The sequence below is a fragment of the Sphaeramia orbicularis genome, chromosome 11, assembly GCF_902148855.1.
Source record: "Sphaeramia orbicularis chromosome 11, fSphaOr1.1, whole genome shotgun sequence".
Lineage (NCBI taxonomy): Eukaryota > Metazoa > Chordata > Actinopteri > Kurtiformes > Apogonidae > Sphaeramia > Sphaeramia orbicularis.
The window spans coordinates 14,955,768-14,975,506 of record NC_043967.1 but is presented as its reverse complement, the minus strand read 5'-3'; the positions used below and the strand labels follow the sequence as shown (position 1 = coordinate 14,975,506).

Sequence of the window (19,739 nt, the reverse complement as noted above, 5' to 3'; positions counted from 1 at the left end):
CCATAAGCTACTGTAGAAATTCTTTTCCCAAAAGGCTTACGGTTCCCAGCGGCGGACATGTGCCTCTGTGTGGCGTCTGAGTTGAGTACAGAGTTTATGAGCTAGTGAGTGCAGCTCAGCCCGGTCCACAGAACTGCTGCTGCCATATAAGCTGCACTGATCTGGGCTTAAACTTTCACCCCTGTGCGTTGCAGATTACAGCCTATAACAGACGCACATTCGAGACGGCACGGCACAACTTGGTCATAAACATCATGGCCACGGAAGGTAAGAGGCACCAGTATGAGAGCTGAGAGCTTAAAGCACAGATTAGACTGTGCAATTTTAATAATTCAGTCTTGCTTTTCCCTGAGAAAAATAAGCTTGTTCACAAACTTGGACCTGGAGTTGCCTTTCATTACTTCTCATTTATCATAAAACTGGGAAATACAGACAAAAATATTATTATGATAAAAAATAGTCATATCAGTCAGTATCAGTCAATGTCAAATCACTATTTCTTTCCAGTTTCAGCTGATGTTTTTAGTCCTGTGTGAAAATGTAAGTATTTGTAGTTACTCTATTAGGTTTCTCATAAACTTAATAGCACAGATACATGAAAAAACATTTGTTTTCTTAGATTGTTCCAACTTTGTGCAGAAAATTCAGAGTAAAATGAAAAATGAGTGATCAGCATTTATTGAGTGAGTCTAAAGATACATTACTATATCTTGATATGAATAAATATATTAAGTTTGTTTTTCTTTTATGGTAAAAAAAATAGCTGTGTAAAATACAAAATGCCCATAAAGTTGGAATATTTTTGTTTTCAGACACTTTCCTTATTCCTATTTCTACACATCAGTAATCGCCTTTGACCCAGTGCAATGATTATGTACTGAGTCCCAGTTACACTTTATCTATCAAGAATAAACCACACTGTCACAATCATTTCATGAGAAGAGGTACAAATATTTTATTACAACTTTATGGGCAACTAGAAAAGCACTCGGAGAGCGCAGACTTCTGCCAAGACAGATCAGCCCCCCCCCCGTCACCACCAAAATTTAATAATTTGTTCCTTGTGCCAGTATCAAGTATCCTATAAATTTCATCAAAATCCATCCAGAAATTTTTGAGTTATCTTGCTAACAGACAGACAGACAAACAAACCCAATCCGCCATTCCTTGGCAGAGGTAATAATATAGTAGTTTTAATCTCTATGGTCGTTATTGAAGTGATCCATAAGACTTCAGTGTAAGTTGAGCCATTTGTTATAAATACAGCGGTACCTTGACTTACGAGTTTTCTGAGTTATGATTTTTTGCTTTGAGTTGCGAGTCAAAATTCAAGTTATGAGTGAGCTTTCATCCCTCTGCTGTAGCTCCTTGTAGCTTTGGAAAAGTAATAATGAGTATTTCATTTAAATATGTTTTATTTTTGTTAGTTTTTTGAATGTAATTCTAATTTTAAATGATGGTGATATTAGGTATTACAGGTATTATCTTCTGCTACACAACAAAGTCCGGTCGCTGTCCAGAGGGGAGGTGCTGAAATGCTTTGCCACGTGTCTGGAAGAGGTGAAAAGAGGTCGTCCAGAACACATCAAATACATTTACATACGTCAATATGTGTTGGAGATAAGTTCGATATAAGTTACACGTAGGCTCAAAGCATGTTACTCATAGGTTAGAAATAAGTTTGACCTATGCTAGACATTATCTTGACGTATTTTGATTTATGGGGCTCAAACAGATTAATGGCATTTCAATTTAATTGGGGAAAACTGACTTGATATACAAGCAAATTGAGTTACGAGCTTGGTCACGGAACAAATTAAACTTGCAAGTCAAGGTACCACTGTATATGGCTCATTTTAGAGAAACCATATAATCGGAACAACCCATATATCAGACAGTGCAGTTTTATGCTTTTGACACGTACAAAGCTGTGGTCAGCTGTGGTAAATATGCGTGATATTAGACAACTGATTTGCAGAATCTGGGATGCAGCTGCTGCCTGTTTTCAGTTTCAGAACTCCACCTTACTTCCGGGCATCTGCCTGTTTGTGCACCGGCTGGTTGACCAGTTAAGGTACAAGCCGTACAATATGAACTGCGTGCTCGGCAGATGTTTACGGCGTTAATATGACATCACTCCCCCTCCATTCTGATGTCAAATGCCATCTGGCCCCAGAAGGAGGCTGAGTCATAAAAGAGTAGAGCAGACACACCGGCTCTGGCTCAACACAGTCATCCAGAGACGCAGTGATGTCACTGCGGTGTCAACCATGCAGCAGTAAAAGTAATAATAATGTTAGCTGTTACATCATTCCCTGTCATTTCTCACTGATTTTTCTCACCTTCACCTTTAATCTTGCTTTTTGTCCCTACACAAAGAGTTCCCACTCCCCTACCAAGCAGAGTTTTACATCAAAAACATGAACGTGGAGGAGATGCTGGCCAGCGAGGTACTGGGAGATTTTCTAGGGGCCGTGAAGAATGTATGGCAGCCGGAGCGCCTCAACGCCATCAACATCACATCTGCACTGGACCGTGGGGGCCGGGTACCCCTGCCCATCAACAACCTCAAAGAAGGGTGAGAAATGTCGGAGAGAGAAGCCTTTATTCATCATTATTCATCTCATAATTGCCTAAGTCGTGGTAAAATTGTATAATGTGCATGGCTTTACTTTCATAACACTGCTGATTCATTTCATGAAGATATCACAATCTGGCCAAATATACGTCAAATAAGATAAGATATATTTTATTGATCCCCCTAGGGGGATAGTCAATATGTATCAAATACAATAGAAAAATAAAAAGACAAAAATCTAAGAATTTGTTAAATTATGTTATATTTGTTAATATTATATTTTGTCAAGATTATATTTGGTAATTATGCTATGGGGCTAACGATATTCAAAGAGGGAGACTGAAATACAGCTAAATGAAGTCATTCTGCCTTTATAGGGATATGATTTAGATTAGATTAGATTGGATTAGATAGAATTTAATTGACCCCTTGGGCAGAGCCCTTTGGGAAATTAAGGTGGGGGTGCACCGTTCCTGGAGGTACTGTAATACCAGGTTGGTGCGTACCTTTTATTATCTCAATTTCTATCATTGTGCATTATTTCTATTTTAAAACTGACATTTTATTTTGTTTTTTTTGTGTGCTTAAAGTTTGTCTCTTTGAGGGACCTCTTCCCCTGTTGTAGTCAAATTGCATTGCATTTGTTTTCCGCGTACTGACATCACGCTGACATTTTTTGTAATTAGGGCCCTGAGGATCCACAGTTTGCAGTGAATTAGATGAGTACACTCAGCCGTCAGCGCTGACAGACAGTGTGTCTTGGTTTAATTCAGCAGGGAACAGCCCACATGAACTGTCACAAGTCATCAAAGATTGATGTAGACGTTTTGGAATACTCAGTGGAGGAGGGATTCTTGAATATTCCAAGCGTCAGCACAAACATGGAAAGTGAAGCTCTGAGTTCTGTTCCTCACTAGTTCTTCTCTCCATAGCTACACAAAGGTTTTGGACAAACACCAATCCTGGCTTTAGGAGAGCAGTATTTGGTTTGTCTTTTTATATATGGTTCATTCTGTTCTGCAAATTATCTGTAAAGAAAAGGAAGAACTGAGTGGGGGTGGGGTGGGGGATGGGTCAGAGGACATGGCCCTGATGTTCACTGGACTGATGACAGCTTGACTCAGGGTTTAGACGTGAACCAGAAACACTGGGGACTTTGTGGAGATTATGTGTGAGCAGGATGTTCTGTGTTCACTTGGTGGAAACTGTTTGGTCCTAAATTGCTGTTTTAGTATTTGTTTGGTTTATTGTATTCATGCTTCGACTGGGGGAGTTTAATTCTGTTTTAATCAAGTGAATTTCACAACGAGAATGATGAATCCTGAAAACTGAATCCACTTCTCTTGTTTCCTCCCCTCTCCTCTCGTTTTCTCATCTCATTTCGTCTCCTCTCCTCCTCTTCCTCCTCCTCTCCCTCTCCTCAGAGTGTATGTGATGGTTGGTGCTGACGTTCCGTTCTCGTCGTGCCTTCGGGAGGTGGAGAGTCCTCATAACCAGTTGCGTTGCAGTCAGGAGATGGAACCCGTCATCAGCTGTGACAAGAAGTTCAGAGCTCAGTTTCACATCGACTGGTGTAAGATTTCCCTGGTGAGGATTCTCTTGGCTGAATTACAGTGCTTTATTTTGAGGAAAGCATAACCAATAAGAAAACGCAATATTTGCAGTTAAAGGTCTAGTGTGTATTAGGAGGATCTGATTGGAGAAATTTGATCCTATATTCTTAATTAAGTTTTCATTAGTGTGTATAACACTCTGAAAACAGTAATATATGTCATTTATCTACATAGCATCAAGTGATAAAATTTCAAATTACTCAGCTCTGACCTCCCCCTTACCTATGGTGGCCTCAAAAATGTGGAAGTTTTGTCTTGTTCTGGCCTTTTTAGTCACGGGAACATAAACTCTACATAGTAAGTGACGCCAATTAACCTTTAACAATGGATTTCACCCGTTAAAAATGTGTTCTGATCTACTGTAGAAAAGTGGAAGTGCAAGTTTCCAGCAAACTCCTGCTCTCTCTGTAGATATAAATGATGCATTCTAAGGCAACAGAAACACAGTCACTCTCATTTACAGATGATAATACACTAATGAAAGCGTAATTCTGAATATTATGTTCCATCTCTGTTCTCCTAAGTCATCACAGGGACCTTTAAAGCTGCAGGAGCTGAAATCAGGAGAAAAAAGGCTGGGATGTGAAAATCAAATCTTCCTTCTCCAGCTTTCTCCTCTCAGTCCAAATAAAATGACTAAATATAAATAAAGCTGAAATTGAGTAATGCTGTTATGGAAAGAAGTAACTTTTCCCAGCTCGAGCTGTAAAGTAGAGTCGTACCATGTTCAGGTTACGTCTGGGTGAATCAGTTATTACAGCTGTCAATTACATATTTAACCCTCTTATCTGTCAAAAAAAAAAACCCTCTCAAAAACCTGGAATTAAATTAGATTACAGGGTTCCCACAGGGTCTTAAAAAGTCTTGAATTTCCCAATCTGCATTTAATACCTTAAAAAAGTCTTTAAATTGTATTAAATTTAATTTGGTATGTCTTAAATGATATTGCCATAAACTTGTTCACTGTATTATGTTTAAATTTGTCTGTTAAATGTCCAAATTGCAAATAAAGTAACATTTGTCTACTCAGTTCCACCCGTTCGAATTTAACAATTTATATTGAAATTAAGAACTAATTATCGCTAACTTTGGAGCCCCAGGTGAGAAATGACTCGGAACGATGGGAATCAAGGTGCTAGTGTAAATCAATATATTTTCCTAAATTCTAGGAGTGGGGAATTTTTGCTAGTATGCCCTTGAAATAGGCTGAGAAATGGGCATTAAGTAATCTTAAAAACGTCTTAAATTTAACTTGTAGGACCCTGGATTAGATTAGATGAGACTTTATTGATCTCACAACAGGGAAATTTACTGGTCAAGGCAGCAACACAATAAAGTGCAAGAAGCGAAAATGTGCATGTATAAACATAGTACGAAAGACAAGCAATATAAAAATAGTAGTAACAGTAGTAAGTCATAATAAAACTCTATAGACCAGTGATTCTCAGCTGGTGGGTCGGACCTGTTTTCAGTGGGTCGCCGGCCTTTGTCACGGCAAAAAAATAACGTTAAGAAACCAGTCCTGTACTTTATTCTTTATGGAGCTGAGCGCCGCCCATTCACACTCCCCAGCAGTAGGTGGCGGTAATGCGCTGTAATGCTAATGAACACCAGACATTTCACAGCATAAAAGAAGACCCAGAAGTTTCTACAGTCACAGAAAAAATGATTAGACCACCCTTGTTTTCTTCAATTTCTTGTTCATTTTAATGCCTGGTACAACTAAAGGTACATTTGTTTGGACAAATATAATGATAACAACAAAAACAGCTCATCAGAGTTTAATTTCAGAGCTGATATCTATCCATTTTCCATGTTTTCTTGATAATAACCAAAATCACTTCAGCTCTTACATCAATATTTATGGCACTGTACTGACAAAAACAGTGCTTTCAGTCATTCCGTGTTTTCTTTTCTGTCTGTTTTAGTCACATGATACACACAGGAGTTAGTACTGGATTGCATAACCATTGTTTTTGATGACTTTTGATGGTCTAATAATTTTTTCTACGACTGTATTCATTTCATGACAAAACTCAGGTATGACACCGATTACGTCAGATATGGTTTTACCTACGTCGGACAAAAACCTCAGTGTGTTTAATTGTTGAATAAGTGACTGAATTCACTTTTAATTTTTAACTGAGTGCACAATTTTGGTTTTGGTTAAAATGTACCTAATTTATTGTTACAGGGACTATTTCCATATTTATCATCACCACCTGCTGGTCATTATGGTTTATCATTAAACTAGTCTTCTGTGTTTTCATACTGTGATATTCTGTATTCTCTCAGGTTCAAAACACACCGTCTTTTTATTAAATACATTTGAGAGGTTTAACTGTTATCATTGTGGATCGCGACTTATCATTTAGGGACGATGGTGGGTCCTGAAGCCAGACCAGTTGAGAACCACTACTACGGACTATATTAATATTTACATAAGAGTAGAAGTGCAGTATGTCAGACAGTACAGATGACATTAGTGCTGATTTGTGCATTACTGGGTACTTTTTTGCAGCCTGAAAACACAGGTCTTCTCAGGTCACTTGAATTACAACATACGGAAAAGTACTTGTAGAATATTTGTCCAGTGACACGAAAAAACTGAAGCACTGCAACTTTAAAGGGGTCATATTTTTTTTTTGTTAAACCCACTTTTATTAGTCTTTGGTTCATTTATTTGTGTATTTGGACCCTAATAGTTCAAAAAGGTTGAATTTGAACCCTCCAGGTGCTGCAAAGCTATCTTTAAATTCATTTTGGCACAAATTGAGTGGATTTCTACAACCTGTTTTAATTCCTTCTTAATTTGTTACATCTATAACTAGCTATGTCACGACATTTGCACATATAAGGTCAAGACTTCCGACGAACATTTCTCAGAGTACGACATAGTTAGTCAGCAGCAGCGGTTGTAGTAAAAACTGAAAATATGTCCAAACTTTGAGCCGATTACCTAAAATGTTCAGTTGTTGGTTGTATTAACGAACTCAAGTGGCTGAATGGGATACAACCTGGAAGGGGGTGGGGTCATGTGCACTTAAAGGGCCAGCGCTCAAAACCACCTTTCTGGTGTCATTACTCAGAAATAGGGTTGAAGATGGACCTGTGGAGTTGAATTAATGAAGAATTCAGACCCAATCATAGCACTTACAGTTTATGTAGACCACAGGGAAATGTTTTAAAATACATAATTCCATTTAAAAAAAAGCAAAATATCACTCCTTTAAAAGAGACACATGCTGATGATATTTACTGTAAACAATGATCACGTGCTGTTGCTAAAAATGTTTCATTTTCCATCTTCACAGGTTTCTGACCCCACTCTTGTTTCTTTCCTTAGGTGGACATCACCAAAGTAATCCCTGTGTACATTAACCGCCCTGACCCCGGAACCGGGATCCTGCCTGAGTTCGGGGAATACGATCCCCCGTCGGAATCTCTAAAGAGCCGGGACTACTTTGCCGATTTCCTTGTCACACTGGCCATTCCCTCCGCCGTGGCACTAGTTCTTTTCTTCATCCTGGGCTACACTATGTGCTGCCGGCGGGAAGGGGTGTAAGTGTGCTCGGTCTTCTATTCTTTAAATCTTTAAAGTGACTGCACAGACACCCCCGTCAAACATTAGCTACATTTAACAGACAGAAATGACAGTGAAGATATTGAGATAAGAGGAATAATTGGGACTGGAATTGCAGCTTGTCATTACCATCCAGGCGTACGGTCCATTTGTATTCAGTTACTCATACATTTTCTGTCACAGGTCTTTTTTTTTTTTTTTTTTTTTTAATTGTGTCATACTTGTTGTGATGTTAAAAAGCATAGCTGTGACATGTGTGAACAGTCATCCATGATAAGTCCTTTCATTGCTCCGTCATTTACAGGCTGGGAGAGAAGTGCCCCCCCCACATCACATCACATCACATCACATCACATCATATCACATCGCCACCTCCACCCTGTTTATGTGCAACACCTCCATACACCTGTGTGTAGATGTCTCTTTAACTATTAATATTAGTATTTAATTCATCCATTTTGTTTTGTTTCTAGGGAAAAAAGAAACATGCAAACACCAGAGTAAGTGTTTTACCTCTCCTGTGTTTATTTCTTTTTTTTGGGCCTGTTTCTGTCCCCCCTCCCCCACCCCTCTCCTTTTTTTTCTCTCTTTGGTTTGCGTTTGTGTCATCTATGTTGTCATTAATGGCTTTTTCATTATCATTCATCACGCTCATCTTGTCGGTTGGCATTCGTTCATCCAATGGGCTGCTGAAAATTTCATAACCAAGTGTAGGGATTAGTCGCTGTTTGCACAAACTAATTGCTCTGAAACTGAGCGTACGGGTCATATAACGATCCTAAACAGGCCAAGATTAAAATACACACAGAAAAATAAGAATATTGGAAGAGAGTTGTGTACACATATAAGAAATGAGTGATTTTAGTATTGTTTCATCCAGATGAATTGACGGTGGCCTTAAAAAATGTGAATTAATTCATTTTAGTACGATAAAATGCTTACAGATAAAAAAAAAAAAAATTGTAAATGTGATCTCACATTTCTGTTCAATATGGTCACAGTCACCTTCTTAAATGTAGTTAACAGGCCTATTTTCCCGAAGATAGTGATTAAGAACTATGATTTGACCATACATTGAAAAAAAAAAATTATGAATTTGAATAGATGTGTATTGTTATACGTCTTTAAATAATAGAAAAATGGTCAAGATTTTTAGAATATTTCAAGTACATACATGGAATCTTTAAATGGATTTTAATTTGAAGTGTCACCTCACTGATCTGTTCTTTGAAACATCTAAGGGTTAATCTTTTTCTGTCATGCATGCATAAACTAAAGGCAGGTTTCCATAGCGACACAGTCAAAGATTGTGACTGTACTTTACTAAATAAATCTTTGTGTACCAGCTTTTTGGGACACGACACCACCCGTGACACCCACAGGAAAACATTTTCATCTCTTTACTGCGTCTCTTTTCTCCCAGTATCCAACTGGTTCACCACAGTTCCATCCAGAAGTCCACCAAGGAGCTGCGGAGCATGTCTAAGAACAGAGAAATCTCCTGGCCCCTGTCCACGTTGCCCGTCTTCAACCCGGTCAGCGGCGAGGTGGTGCCGCCCATCCACCCCGACAACTACGAGACCACCAGCATGCCCCTCATGCAGACACAGACGTGAGTTCACACAGTGTCGCACATAACGATCAGAAGGAGGTTTACATCGCAAAGCAATTTTGAACGGAATTTTCACAAAATCAGTGTTGTTGAAGCTTCAATACTGAAATTTAACAGGTTACAGATACTAGTTACAAGCCAATAGATACTGATAGTGATGTTGTTTTCTCTTTATTGATTTGTTTTTGTCACTATCCCTTCTGTTGTATGAAGTAAAAGAGGATTTTTTATTACAAATTTTAAAATAGGACGTTAAAATCATACAAATTTATGAAGAAAAAAAACCCCCTCTAGATTAGATTAGACTAGACTTTATTGATCTTACAAGGTGTAATTCAATGGTCAAGGCAGAACCAGAATAAAGTGCAAGAAAAAGTGTGCATAGTGCAAAAAACAATCTACAATAATAATAATAATAATAATAAAAGTATTAAAACTATACAGATTATATACATATTTACAACAGAGTGGAGTGGAATGGCAGATGTCATAATGTCATTATAATATAACACAACACATAAATATTTAGCACTACCACTATGAGAGTGACATCTCCTTGACCACTAGACCAGGGGTGTCAAATATATGGGCTGTGGGCCAAAACCGGCCTGTCAAAGGGTCCAGTCAGGCCCGTGGGATGAATTTGTGAAATGCAAAAATTAGAGTGAGATACTTAGAGTCAAAGGTGTCAAAATCATTTTAGTTCAGGTTCCACATTCAAAAGAGTTCAATCTGAAGCAGGTCAGACCAGTAAAATACCATCATAATAACCTATAAATAATGACACCTCTGTAATCTGTAAACAAAAAATGAGATTAACCTGAACAAATATGAACAACCTGAAATATCTCAAAGGAGTCATATTTTGCTTTTTTTTTTTTTTTGTTAAATAGAATTATACATTTTAAAACATTTCCCTGTGGTCTACATAAATAAACAATGTTATAAATAATAATAATAATAAATAATAAATTAAACAATAAATAAATAAATACGTAAATGCTATGCTTGGGTTTGAATTCTTCATTAATTCAACTCCACAGGTCCTTCTTCAACCCTATTTCTGAGTAATGACACCAGAAAGGTCATTTTGAGCGCTGGCCCTTTAAATGCACATGAGCCACTTAAGGCCCCGCCCCCTCCAGGTTGTTGTCTGTGCTTTCTGTCCAGTTTAACCAGCAACTGAACGTTTTAGGTAATCGGCTCGAAGTTTGGACATATTTTCAGTTTTTACTACAACCGCTGCTGCTGACAAACAATTATGGCATTCTCAGAGGAATGTTCGTTGGAAGTCTTGACCTTATATGCGCAAATGTTGTGACGTAACTAATTATAGACGTAACAAATTAAACAGGAGTTAAAACAGATTGTAGAAAACCACTCGATTTGTGCCAGAATGAATATAAAGATAGCTTTGCAGCACCTGGAGGGTTCAAATTCAAACTTTTTGTACTATTACGGTCCCCAAATACACAAATAAATGAATCAAACACTAATAAAAGTGGGTTTAGCAAAATATGACCCGTTTAAATGAAGTAGGTGTAATTTTTACAGTGTTCTGCCTGTTACTGAATGTTTTTTCTAGTGCGTCTGTATAACTGTGATCTGTAGGTTGTAACGCACATAAAAGATAAGGCATGATTGTTAAAATCGCACTTAATTTTCTTTAAAAAATTCAGGTTGTTTTTCACATTTTTTAAAGGATACTTTGTTGACATTTTCATAATGTAATTTTACTTTCTCCTCTCTAAAACATAGGAAACAGTTTGGCGTTGACATTATTTCTAGGTTATTATATTTATTATTTTACTGATCCAAAAAAAATAAAATGAGTTTGACGCCCCTGTTCTAAACAGATACCAATGTTGGACGATTTCAGTAAGTATCTGTTGTTGATGCTAATGTTCATTGATATTCATGCATCTCTAGTAATTTTTCATTTTAATCACTTCTTATATCGTTGGTTTAATCCAGTGCGGAACATTCATATTAGAGAACGCTGTCTGATTTCAGAACAAGAATATTTTGGATGTAAGTGTTCATTTTGTTGATTTACTGCACATTAGATCAAAGTGACTAGAAAAAGTCTAACCTGAGCTCTTATTGAACGTCTTTATTCTTTATATTTTCAGAAGGAGGATAAATTGCAGAGCAGTGAGAGGCAGGTCAGAGTGGTCAAAATGCACTTGTTTTTTTTTCATCAATGATTTACCAATGATATCATTTTCAAGGACCTCAATATATGATCAGAGTAAGAGGTGAACAAATCCAGGGCTGCTTTATCACTATTTATGTAGAACTGTTTCGACTTGGGTGCAATATGTCAACATATTAACATTTATTTCTCCCTTTTAGATTCCTCTTTCTTGGGATCCGTCTAATGTACAGTTCATTCATCCACTCGGGTTCATTAGCCGGCACGTAGACGTACACGGCTTACAGGCATAATTATTAAGTCTGAGCAAAACCATTATCTTTTAATCATGTTTTCAGTGCTTTCTAAACATATTTACCTCTAAAGCTGCGGTATGCGAGTCAGGCCTGTGGAAAATACGACTATAGCTTAAGAGGTTCAGGCCGTCCCATGATTTTTCTTAATGGACTTAAGAAAAATCTGCTAATGTACAATACGCTTTCACATGATACAGAAAGACCTGTTTACCATGAAATCACTGTTTATGATTTCAGGAACCTTCAAAACCAGATTACAATACCACAGCAGCGGCCATCAGGTTAGTCCGACCTTTATCCATGTGCTTTTATCTGACTCTGTAATGACCGTTTACTCATGGTACAGAAGCATGTCGTTAGCCTCATAGCATGGTAGCTTATGACTTATATGGACAAAAGTATTGGGACACGTTGAATGCAGGTGTTTCTTTTCTAACAGGGGTCTGGGATACCAAACAATAATGACAAATGTCAGAATATAGTTTTATATTGGGTTAATATCATTGCATTGGTTAGTTTGGTTTAAATTGTTATGTTTGTTTTTCCGAAATGCCTCAGAGATAGTTTTATACATACACACTCCTGATCAAAATTTTAAGACCAGTTGAAAAATTGCATGAATTTACATTTCGCACTGTTGGATCTTAAGAAGGTTCTAAGTAGAGTTTCAAAATGCAAAAAGAAATGGGAGCGAGACAAAAAAAAAAAAAAAGAAAATTAATAAGCAACTTATTGTAAACAATAGTTAAACTGAAATGGACTGTTCATCAGCTGATCAAAAGTTGAAGACCACAGCCTTTAAAAGCCAAAATCTGCACAAAAATGTGGATTCGGTGTCATTTTCTGCCAGGTATTCACACTGTCATGACCTCCTGATGGCAAAGGCAAAAAACTTTCTCTGAATATGGTCAGATTGTTGAGCTGCATAAGCAAGGCCTCTCACAACGCACCGTCACTGCTGAGGTTTTTTTCAGCTGGTCTTACAATTTTGATCAGGAGTATATACTATGATTTTAAGTGTTCTACCCCTAAATTTCTAAAATATTATTTGTGCTCTGACTTAATAACAACTAACCATCTACTTTCTTCATATCTAACTTAGGAAGAAAAATCTCCCATTAAATTTTATGGAAGTATTGATGTTTATAAACTATTTGGACATAAATATTGGGACACATCATGACTACAGATGTAAGATGTCCTGTTCATCATGATCTGAGATATAAACATCAATATTAATAATCAATATATTTATCACATTATAAAACTATATTATATTTGTTTTGTATTACTGCTAAAATTTCCTTAGGGGGTCAAATGAGTGGCCATTTTTGTCAAAAAAAAAGTTGTAAGAAATGCATAGAACTGTGTTGAAATAATGCTAATCCATTTGTGCACAGACTACTGATATTATTTGACAGTGGAAGCTATATTTTCAGAAATATTGGATTTTGAATAGCACGTGTATGTGAAAACTTTTGCTGGTGGACGGACGTGACATTACCCATGATGCTCTGGTCAGAACCAGTACTTTATTAGTAATAAACTTATATACTTACTAGTGCTAATTCTCCTCTTATTCATAAATGTTAGTATTGTGGATCTAAAACAATAACAGCTGACACAAAAACACAAAATGTGGCAGTGGACGGATGTGACATGGTTGTTACAGATCCCATCATACTGATGCTCAGCAGCCATGTCACTGTTTACACTAATGATCCTTGTGCAAAAACTAGGATCAGAATTATTTATTGTATAGTTTATCATCATACTAAAGAGGAAATAACAATATAGAATTGTTATTTCTTTATAAAAATGCTTATTATTAGAAAACTGTTGATTTAAAAAGTGACGTGTGACATTCTTAATGTATGTATTGGTGTAACATAAGCAGGATGGATCAGCACCATACTCCATATTGAACCTGTAAAAATAAAACATGTGACATGTAATATATAATCTGGTAAGAAAAATTGGGGAATCTAAAAGAATAGAATATTTGTTTTTCAGGTAAATTCTGTTCAAATATAACTTGGCCATTTGTGACATGAAAATATAGCATTAATTGTGATGAAATTGGACATTTTTGAGCTGAAAACATAGTTCATATGACCATCCACATGTTGAACAGAACTGAAATCCTGTACATTTGCAGAACTTGCATTTACCAACACAAAGTTCCTTTGGGGATTCACTTCTATTGATTTCTTATGCACAAAGACATAAATAAGACCTCTAAGCACATTTTAGCAGATTATTGTTTTGTATCCCAGACCCCTGTTAGAAAAACACCTGAATTCAACGTGTTCCGATACCTTTGTCCACATAGTCTATGACTTAGGCAGTTATGCTGTGAGGCTAATGACATCGATAGCCTCATAGCAGAATTGCCCAAGTCATATTTTTGGCCAAATTGTTGAAATCAGCCTAACTTTACTCTCCTAACACTGCTGATTCCTTTTATGCAGATATCACAATTTGGTCAAAATGATGACTTCAGCTATTATACTACAGATCTAATGATATGTCAGAACAGTATTTCATCTTTGACTTGGAACCTTACAACCCTTTTCCTTTCCATTTCCTCTCTTTATTATTACTGTTAAATCAAAAATCATCCACATACGATCCACTTGAGTCTAGATTACTGTGGCTCAATCATTGTTGCTATGGCTCTTTAAGAAATCAGGCATGAGAGCTTTGCATGTCGTTTTGAGCTGTGTGTGTGTGTGTGTGTGTGTGTGTATGTGTGTGTGTGTGTGTGTGTGTGAGACCACTAACAGTGGTGTTGGTTGTAATGTCGGTGTGTGAGCGCCCCCCTGTGTTCACTGTGTGTTCAGCTGCATGATGATCCCAGCACTAACCTGCTGTCGCTCTCTGTTCACTGCTAACAAAGGAGAAAATTATGTCATGTCGACGTTTCGGAGGCTGGAGGTAGGTGACACCACAACACCAGGGGATTATTATTATTTACCAAAGCACCTGAAGCATCCTCTGTAGTCTGTTCTGTTCTGTTCCAGTCCAGGCTCATATCAAGACCAAAGCAGCAGTAGAATGACATCCAAGTCTTGTAAATACATACACAAATACAGGATTATTATAGGATGGTATGAGTGGAACATTTATATAAAATTGACATAAAAATCATAGAGGTGATGAGACAAACACGGACAGAATAAATGTGAAGTTTTAGGGTCATTCAGTGAATAAAAAAAATCCAGATATTTTAAGAATAACGTTCTAATTTTATCTGTATGTAGAAATAACTGTTAAATAATACAACGGCCGATACAAACCTGTTTGGGTCAGATGGTAAATTTGACATATTTAATACCAGCTGTAACCGTCAGTAACTAAGTTTTTCACATAATTACGACTTTATTCTCATTATGTTGTGACCTTTTCCTCCAAATACTGCAAATTTCATAAGAATGCTCAGTGTGATTTTTTTTTTTTTCTTGAAATATTCCTACTTTCTTAATGTAATATTAAGAATATTCCATCTTTATTCTCATTATATTGTAATGTTTTGGGTTTTTTTTTTTTGGCGGGAAATATTTCAACGTTTCTCCAAACATTATGGCTTTGTTTGTGAAATATTGTGATTTATTTTAACAATTTTTTTACTTTATATATTATATCCTGAAATTTTATTTTTCTCCAAAATTCTAATTTTATTCATGTAATGACTTCTTTCTCCAAATATTTCAACTTTGTTCTCATTGTATTATGAATTTTTTTCTCAAAATATTCAAATTTATTCTTGTAAACTCTGATTTTTTTCTCCAAATAGTATTTTAATCTAATAATATTGCAATTTTTGTTAAATAACAAACATATTGCCAAATTCTCATAATATTATATGTTTCCTCTAAGTATTATGACGTTATTCTGATAATATACATTTTAGTTCTCATTTGTACTCCTCCAAATAGAAACAACCTCTTCTCCTAAACTTTTTACCTTATTTGATGTGTTAGAAGCAGAGAGTTTTGGATGAAATGTTAATATCAGTGTCAACTAATAAATCAGACAGGAAATTCAGTGGTCTAGTGAATGTGTTGACTGGTCTTAAATGAACCCATAAAGACCCAGACACTGGGGACCAAAAGCATCTACTGATCTAAACTGTTTAATAACCTCTGATCCATTAATCCTATCAATGCATGTAAATAATTAGTGTAAAATGCAGTTTGTCATCTTTTCATGATTATCTGATATGACCTATGTGGACGTTCAGAGGCTCCGTAGTTACCGTGGAAACACTGTCATCTTCTACAACATTGATTCACCAGTAAAACCCATGGAGTTGGATCAACGACAGCAGATGGACACACGTGGATTATGTTCAGTTAATGATATTTTGCTGAAAAAGTCATTTTTTTCCTTCAGTTTTCTCTGTTTCTGATAAAATAATCTGAGCTTTTATGAACATCTACATGATCAGTGAAATAAATACAGGAAAATACCTGATTTTAACAGAAAAAAGCAAAATACAGAGGATAATATTATTCAGCTAAAATTTACTTAGGGGGTCAAATGAGTGGCCATTTTTGTGAAAAAAAAAAAAAAAGTTGTAAGAAATGTATAGAACTGTGTTGAAATAATGCTAATCCATTTGTGTACAGACTACTGATATTATTTGACAGTGGAAGCTATATTTTCAGAAATACTGGATTTTGAATAGCACGTGTATGTGAAAACTTTTGCTGGTGGACGGACATGACATTACCCATGATGCTCTGGTCAGTACCAGTACTTTATTAGGAATAAACTTATAGACTTACTATTGCTAATTCTCCTCTTATTCATAAATGTTAGTATTGTGGATCTAAAACAATAACAGCTGACACAAAAACACTAAATGCGTCAGTGGACGGATGTGACATGGTTGTTACAGATCCCATCATACTGATGCTCTGCAGCCATGTCACCGTTTCCACAAATGATCCCTGTGCAAAAACTAGGATCAGAATTATTTATTGTATAGTTTATCATCATACTAAAGAGGAAATAACAATATAGAATTGTTATTTCTTTATAAAAATGCTTATTATTAGAAAACTGTTGATTTAAAAAGTGACGTGTGACATTCTTAATGTATGTATTGGCGTAACATAAGCAGGATGGATCAGCACCATACTCCATATTGAACCTGTAAACATAAAATATGATATGTAGTATATATAGATATAGTATATATAGATACCGCAGATCCTTCCCTCTGCTGTCAGACTCCACAATCAGTCCTGCTCCCAGAAGATCACCACATATGTGGTGTAATAACAACCCTCCCTCCATTCCATTTATGTTGTATATATTCAAATCCGTATTTATATGTATATATTTTTTTTTTATATTTATAACCATTGTACTACATCATATCAAACCATATTTGCACTCTCCTTTTTAAACACTTTTTTATTCAAATTTATATGACTGTTTGTTTTACGTATATGTGTATGTTTATGTGTATGTTTTATGCTGCTGACAACACTGTGAATTTCCCCATTGTGGGATCAATAAAGGAATATCTTATCTTATAATCTGGTTAGAAAAATTAGGGAATCTAAAAGAATAGAATATTGTTTTTCAGGTAAATTCAGTTCAAATATAACTTGGCCATTTGTGACATGAAAATATAGCATTAATTGTGATGAAATTGGACATTTTTGAGCTGAAAACAGTTCATATGACCATCAACATGTTGAACAGAACTGAAATCCTGTAATTTACCAACACAAAGTTCCTTTGGGGATTCACTTCTATTGATTTCTTATGCACAAAGACATAAATAAGACCTCTAAGCAAATTTTAGCCGTATAATAAATGGTGATAAAAAAGGTTAAATAGAGAGAAAATGAATTTGGGAACAGCCACTAAAGTAGCACTGGGTCTTTATGGGTTAAACTGCAGCAGAATGAATGAAAATATGGATGAGACAGATCAGACCTTCATGAAGTGGTCTGTAAATACTACAACACTAGTGATCTGTACCTGAGAACACACACACTGTTATTCTTAGTCCTGGTGACCTCTTCTTTTACATGTGTTTTTCTGGTTTATTTCAGGTAAATGGTATTCCTGAAGAGAGAAAAGTGGCCGAAGCACTGAATTTGTGACCAGGAGTCTATTTCGTCCCGTGTCGACCTTTGCTTTTTCTAACATCCGTGCCAATCTGCATGCCTCAACGGTGTCTTTACCAAGATTTATTAGTGTCCATTTGCACTTACACCTTGATCAGTCAAAGTGTGAAAGCTTAGCAGATTGTAAAGTTCTATTTTGTATTATTTTGTGTAAATGTAAAGAAAAACCCAGAAACTCTGTATTTGTACTTGCTTTGCACAGTCAGTCTCGCAGCGTTAGGGGTGCGTTTCATTTGTGTCAGTGCACTCACCCAGTGATGCATTAATCCACCGTTTCATGTATGAATAAGAAAAAAAGTATTTAGATTTTTTTTTTCTGATTGATTTTATTACTCAAATTAGGCTAAAGTTGAAATGCATTTTGAATTTTTTTTTTTTTTTTTTTTTAAATATGGCTTTATTAAGAAGATATTTAACCTCCTGAGACCCAGGAAAGAACTAGTTTTGGCTTTTTTTTAATTAAATAATTGCCTATATTGGAAACATGATGATGCAACAGTTTTTTCAGATGCATTTTTTAAAAATTTTTATGGAATGTCCTTTGTGGTGGACAGTGTTTTTGTTTGTTTTTTCTGTAAAGCTGTGAAACTCTTGTCCACAAACCCATAGCTGGGTCTTAGGAGGTTAACTTTATGAGATTACAGAGCAGTCCAAATTCTAAAACTAAGATGATATTTTTTCCCTTTGTATTGCTTAGTGTCGATAGAGACTGCCCCCATGTGGTTTGGAGAATATTGCCTTTATAACCCTTTGGAAAATGAGCTTAAACTATGTGTCAGCAAATCTGGACATATTGCATGAAAGGGTTAATGAATTAATGCAGCCATTGTCCAACTACGGCACGGTGCAGTAATGCGAAGTTTATGATCAGAATAATAATACACGACAAGGCTGTAAAATGAAGGACACTGTCTCTGTGGATTAGAGAAATTATTGTGCCTTGGCTTAGTTAAAAACACACATTAATCACTTTATCACTGGTTTAATGCACCAAGCATAGGGCGGTGCACGAATCAAACGCACCCAAACTGTTGTGAGAATACGTAGACCTCTTTAAGGAAAAGGGACTTTTACAAAAAAAAATTTGTTATTAATTATATGTAATGTGCCACATGATGATAATAATAAATCCTTAAATCATTTGTTAAATAATGAGTGGCTCAATAATAAAAAAAAGAAACTATGTCTGAATGGCACAAATGAAGTGATTTTGTCTGAAAAAAAGCGGGAAAAAGCCAAAACGACACATTTTTACGAAGGTATTATTAACAATTTACAACAGAATAAAGGTATTTATAAATAATATGGATACATTTCACATTTTTAAGACATCACAAAAAATGTACATGTAACATTTCAAAGAGGCCCTGCACAAGAGTATAAATAGTTGTTGCTTTTACACGACCAAAAAAGATCTATTAAGGCCTGAAACAATTAGCAAATTCATAGCTGTTGATCAGTAATAGATGTGAAAACAGATCAGTAAACTTTACACATCGATGGAAACTGCGATGTGGAAAAGCCATCTTCGTCTATACGAGGTGAAGACTGGTTATAGTAATTACAAACTGACTTGGCTCTTACTCGGTTTGAGAATACAACCCCAACTGTACAACGTCAGAGAAGTGACAGGTGAAAAACCTTGGAAACCTGCTGACGGTTTGTTCCGTCGGAGTGAGAGAAAAAAAAAAAAAAAAAAAAAAAAACAGGTTTAAATGTGTGTTCGTGGTCCGACTCTTTATCTTTTATAGAG

The 19,739-nt window shown here is 36.0% G+C and overlaps 1 protein-coding gene across 5 annotated transcripts in view; it reads left to right on the top strand.

Annotated features, from left to right (window-relative positions):
- The window catches only part of sgce (sarcoglycan, epsilon), a 31,903-nt gene extending 13,605 nt beyond the window's left edge, over positions 1 to 18,298 (top strand). For 3 of the 5 annotated variants that reach the window (XM_030146819.1, XM_030146818.1, XM_030146822.1), the window contains 9 exons: positions 195 to 267; positions 2,380 to 2,578; positions 4,003 to 4,165; positions 7,538 to 7,752; positions 8,248 to 8,274; positions 9,198 to 9,386; positions 12,075 to 12,118; positions 14,737 to 14,774; positions 17,912 to 18,298. In XM_030146819.1, the coding sequence (XP_030002679.1) occupies positions 195 to 267; positions 2,380 to 2,578; positions 4,003 to 4,165; positions 7,538 to 7,752; positions 8,248 to 8,274; positions 9,198 to 9,386; positions 12,075 to 12,118; positions 14,737 to 14,774; positions 17,912 to 17,962 (999 nt within the window). In that variant the 3' untranslated portion in view covers positions 17,963 to 18,298. The remainder of the gene's footprint in view (positions 1 to 194; positions 268 to 2,379; positions 2,579 to 4,002; positions 4,166 to 7,537; positions 7,753 to 8,247; positions 8,275 to 9,197; positions 9,387 to 12,074; positions 12,119 to 14,736; positions 14,775 to 17,911) is intronic. The other 2 variants (XM_030146821.1, XM_030146820.1) reach the window with 2 other exon arrangements.
- Positions 18,299 to 19,739: the final 1,441 nt, after the last annotated feature.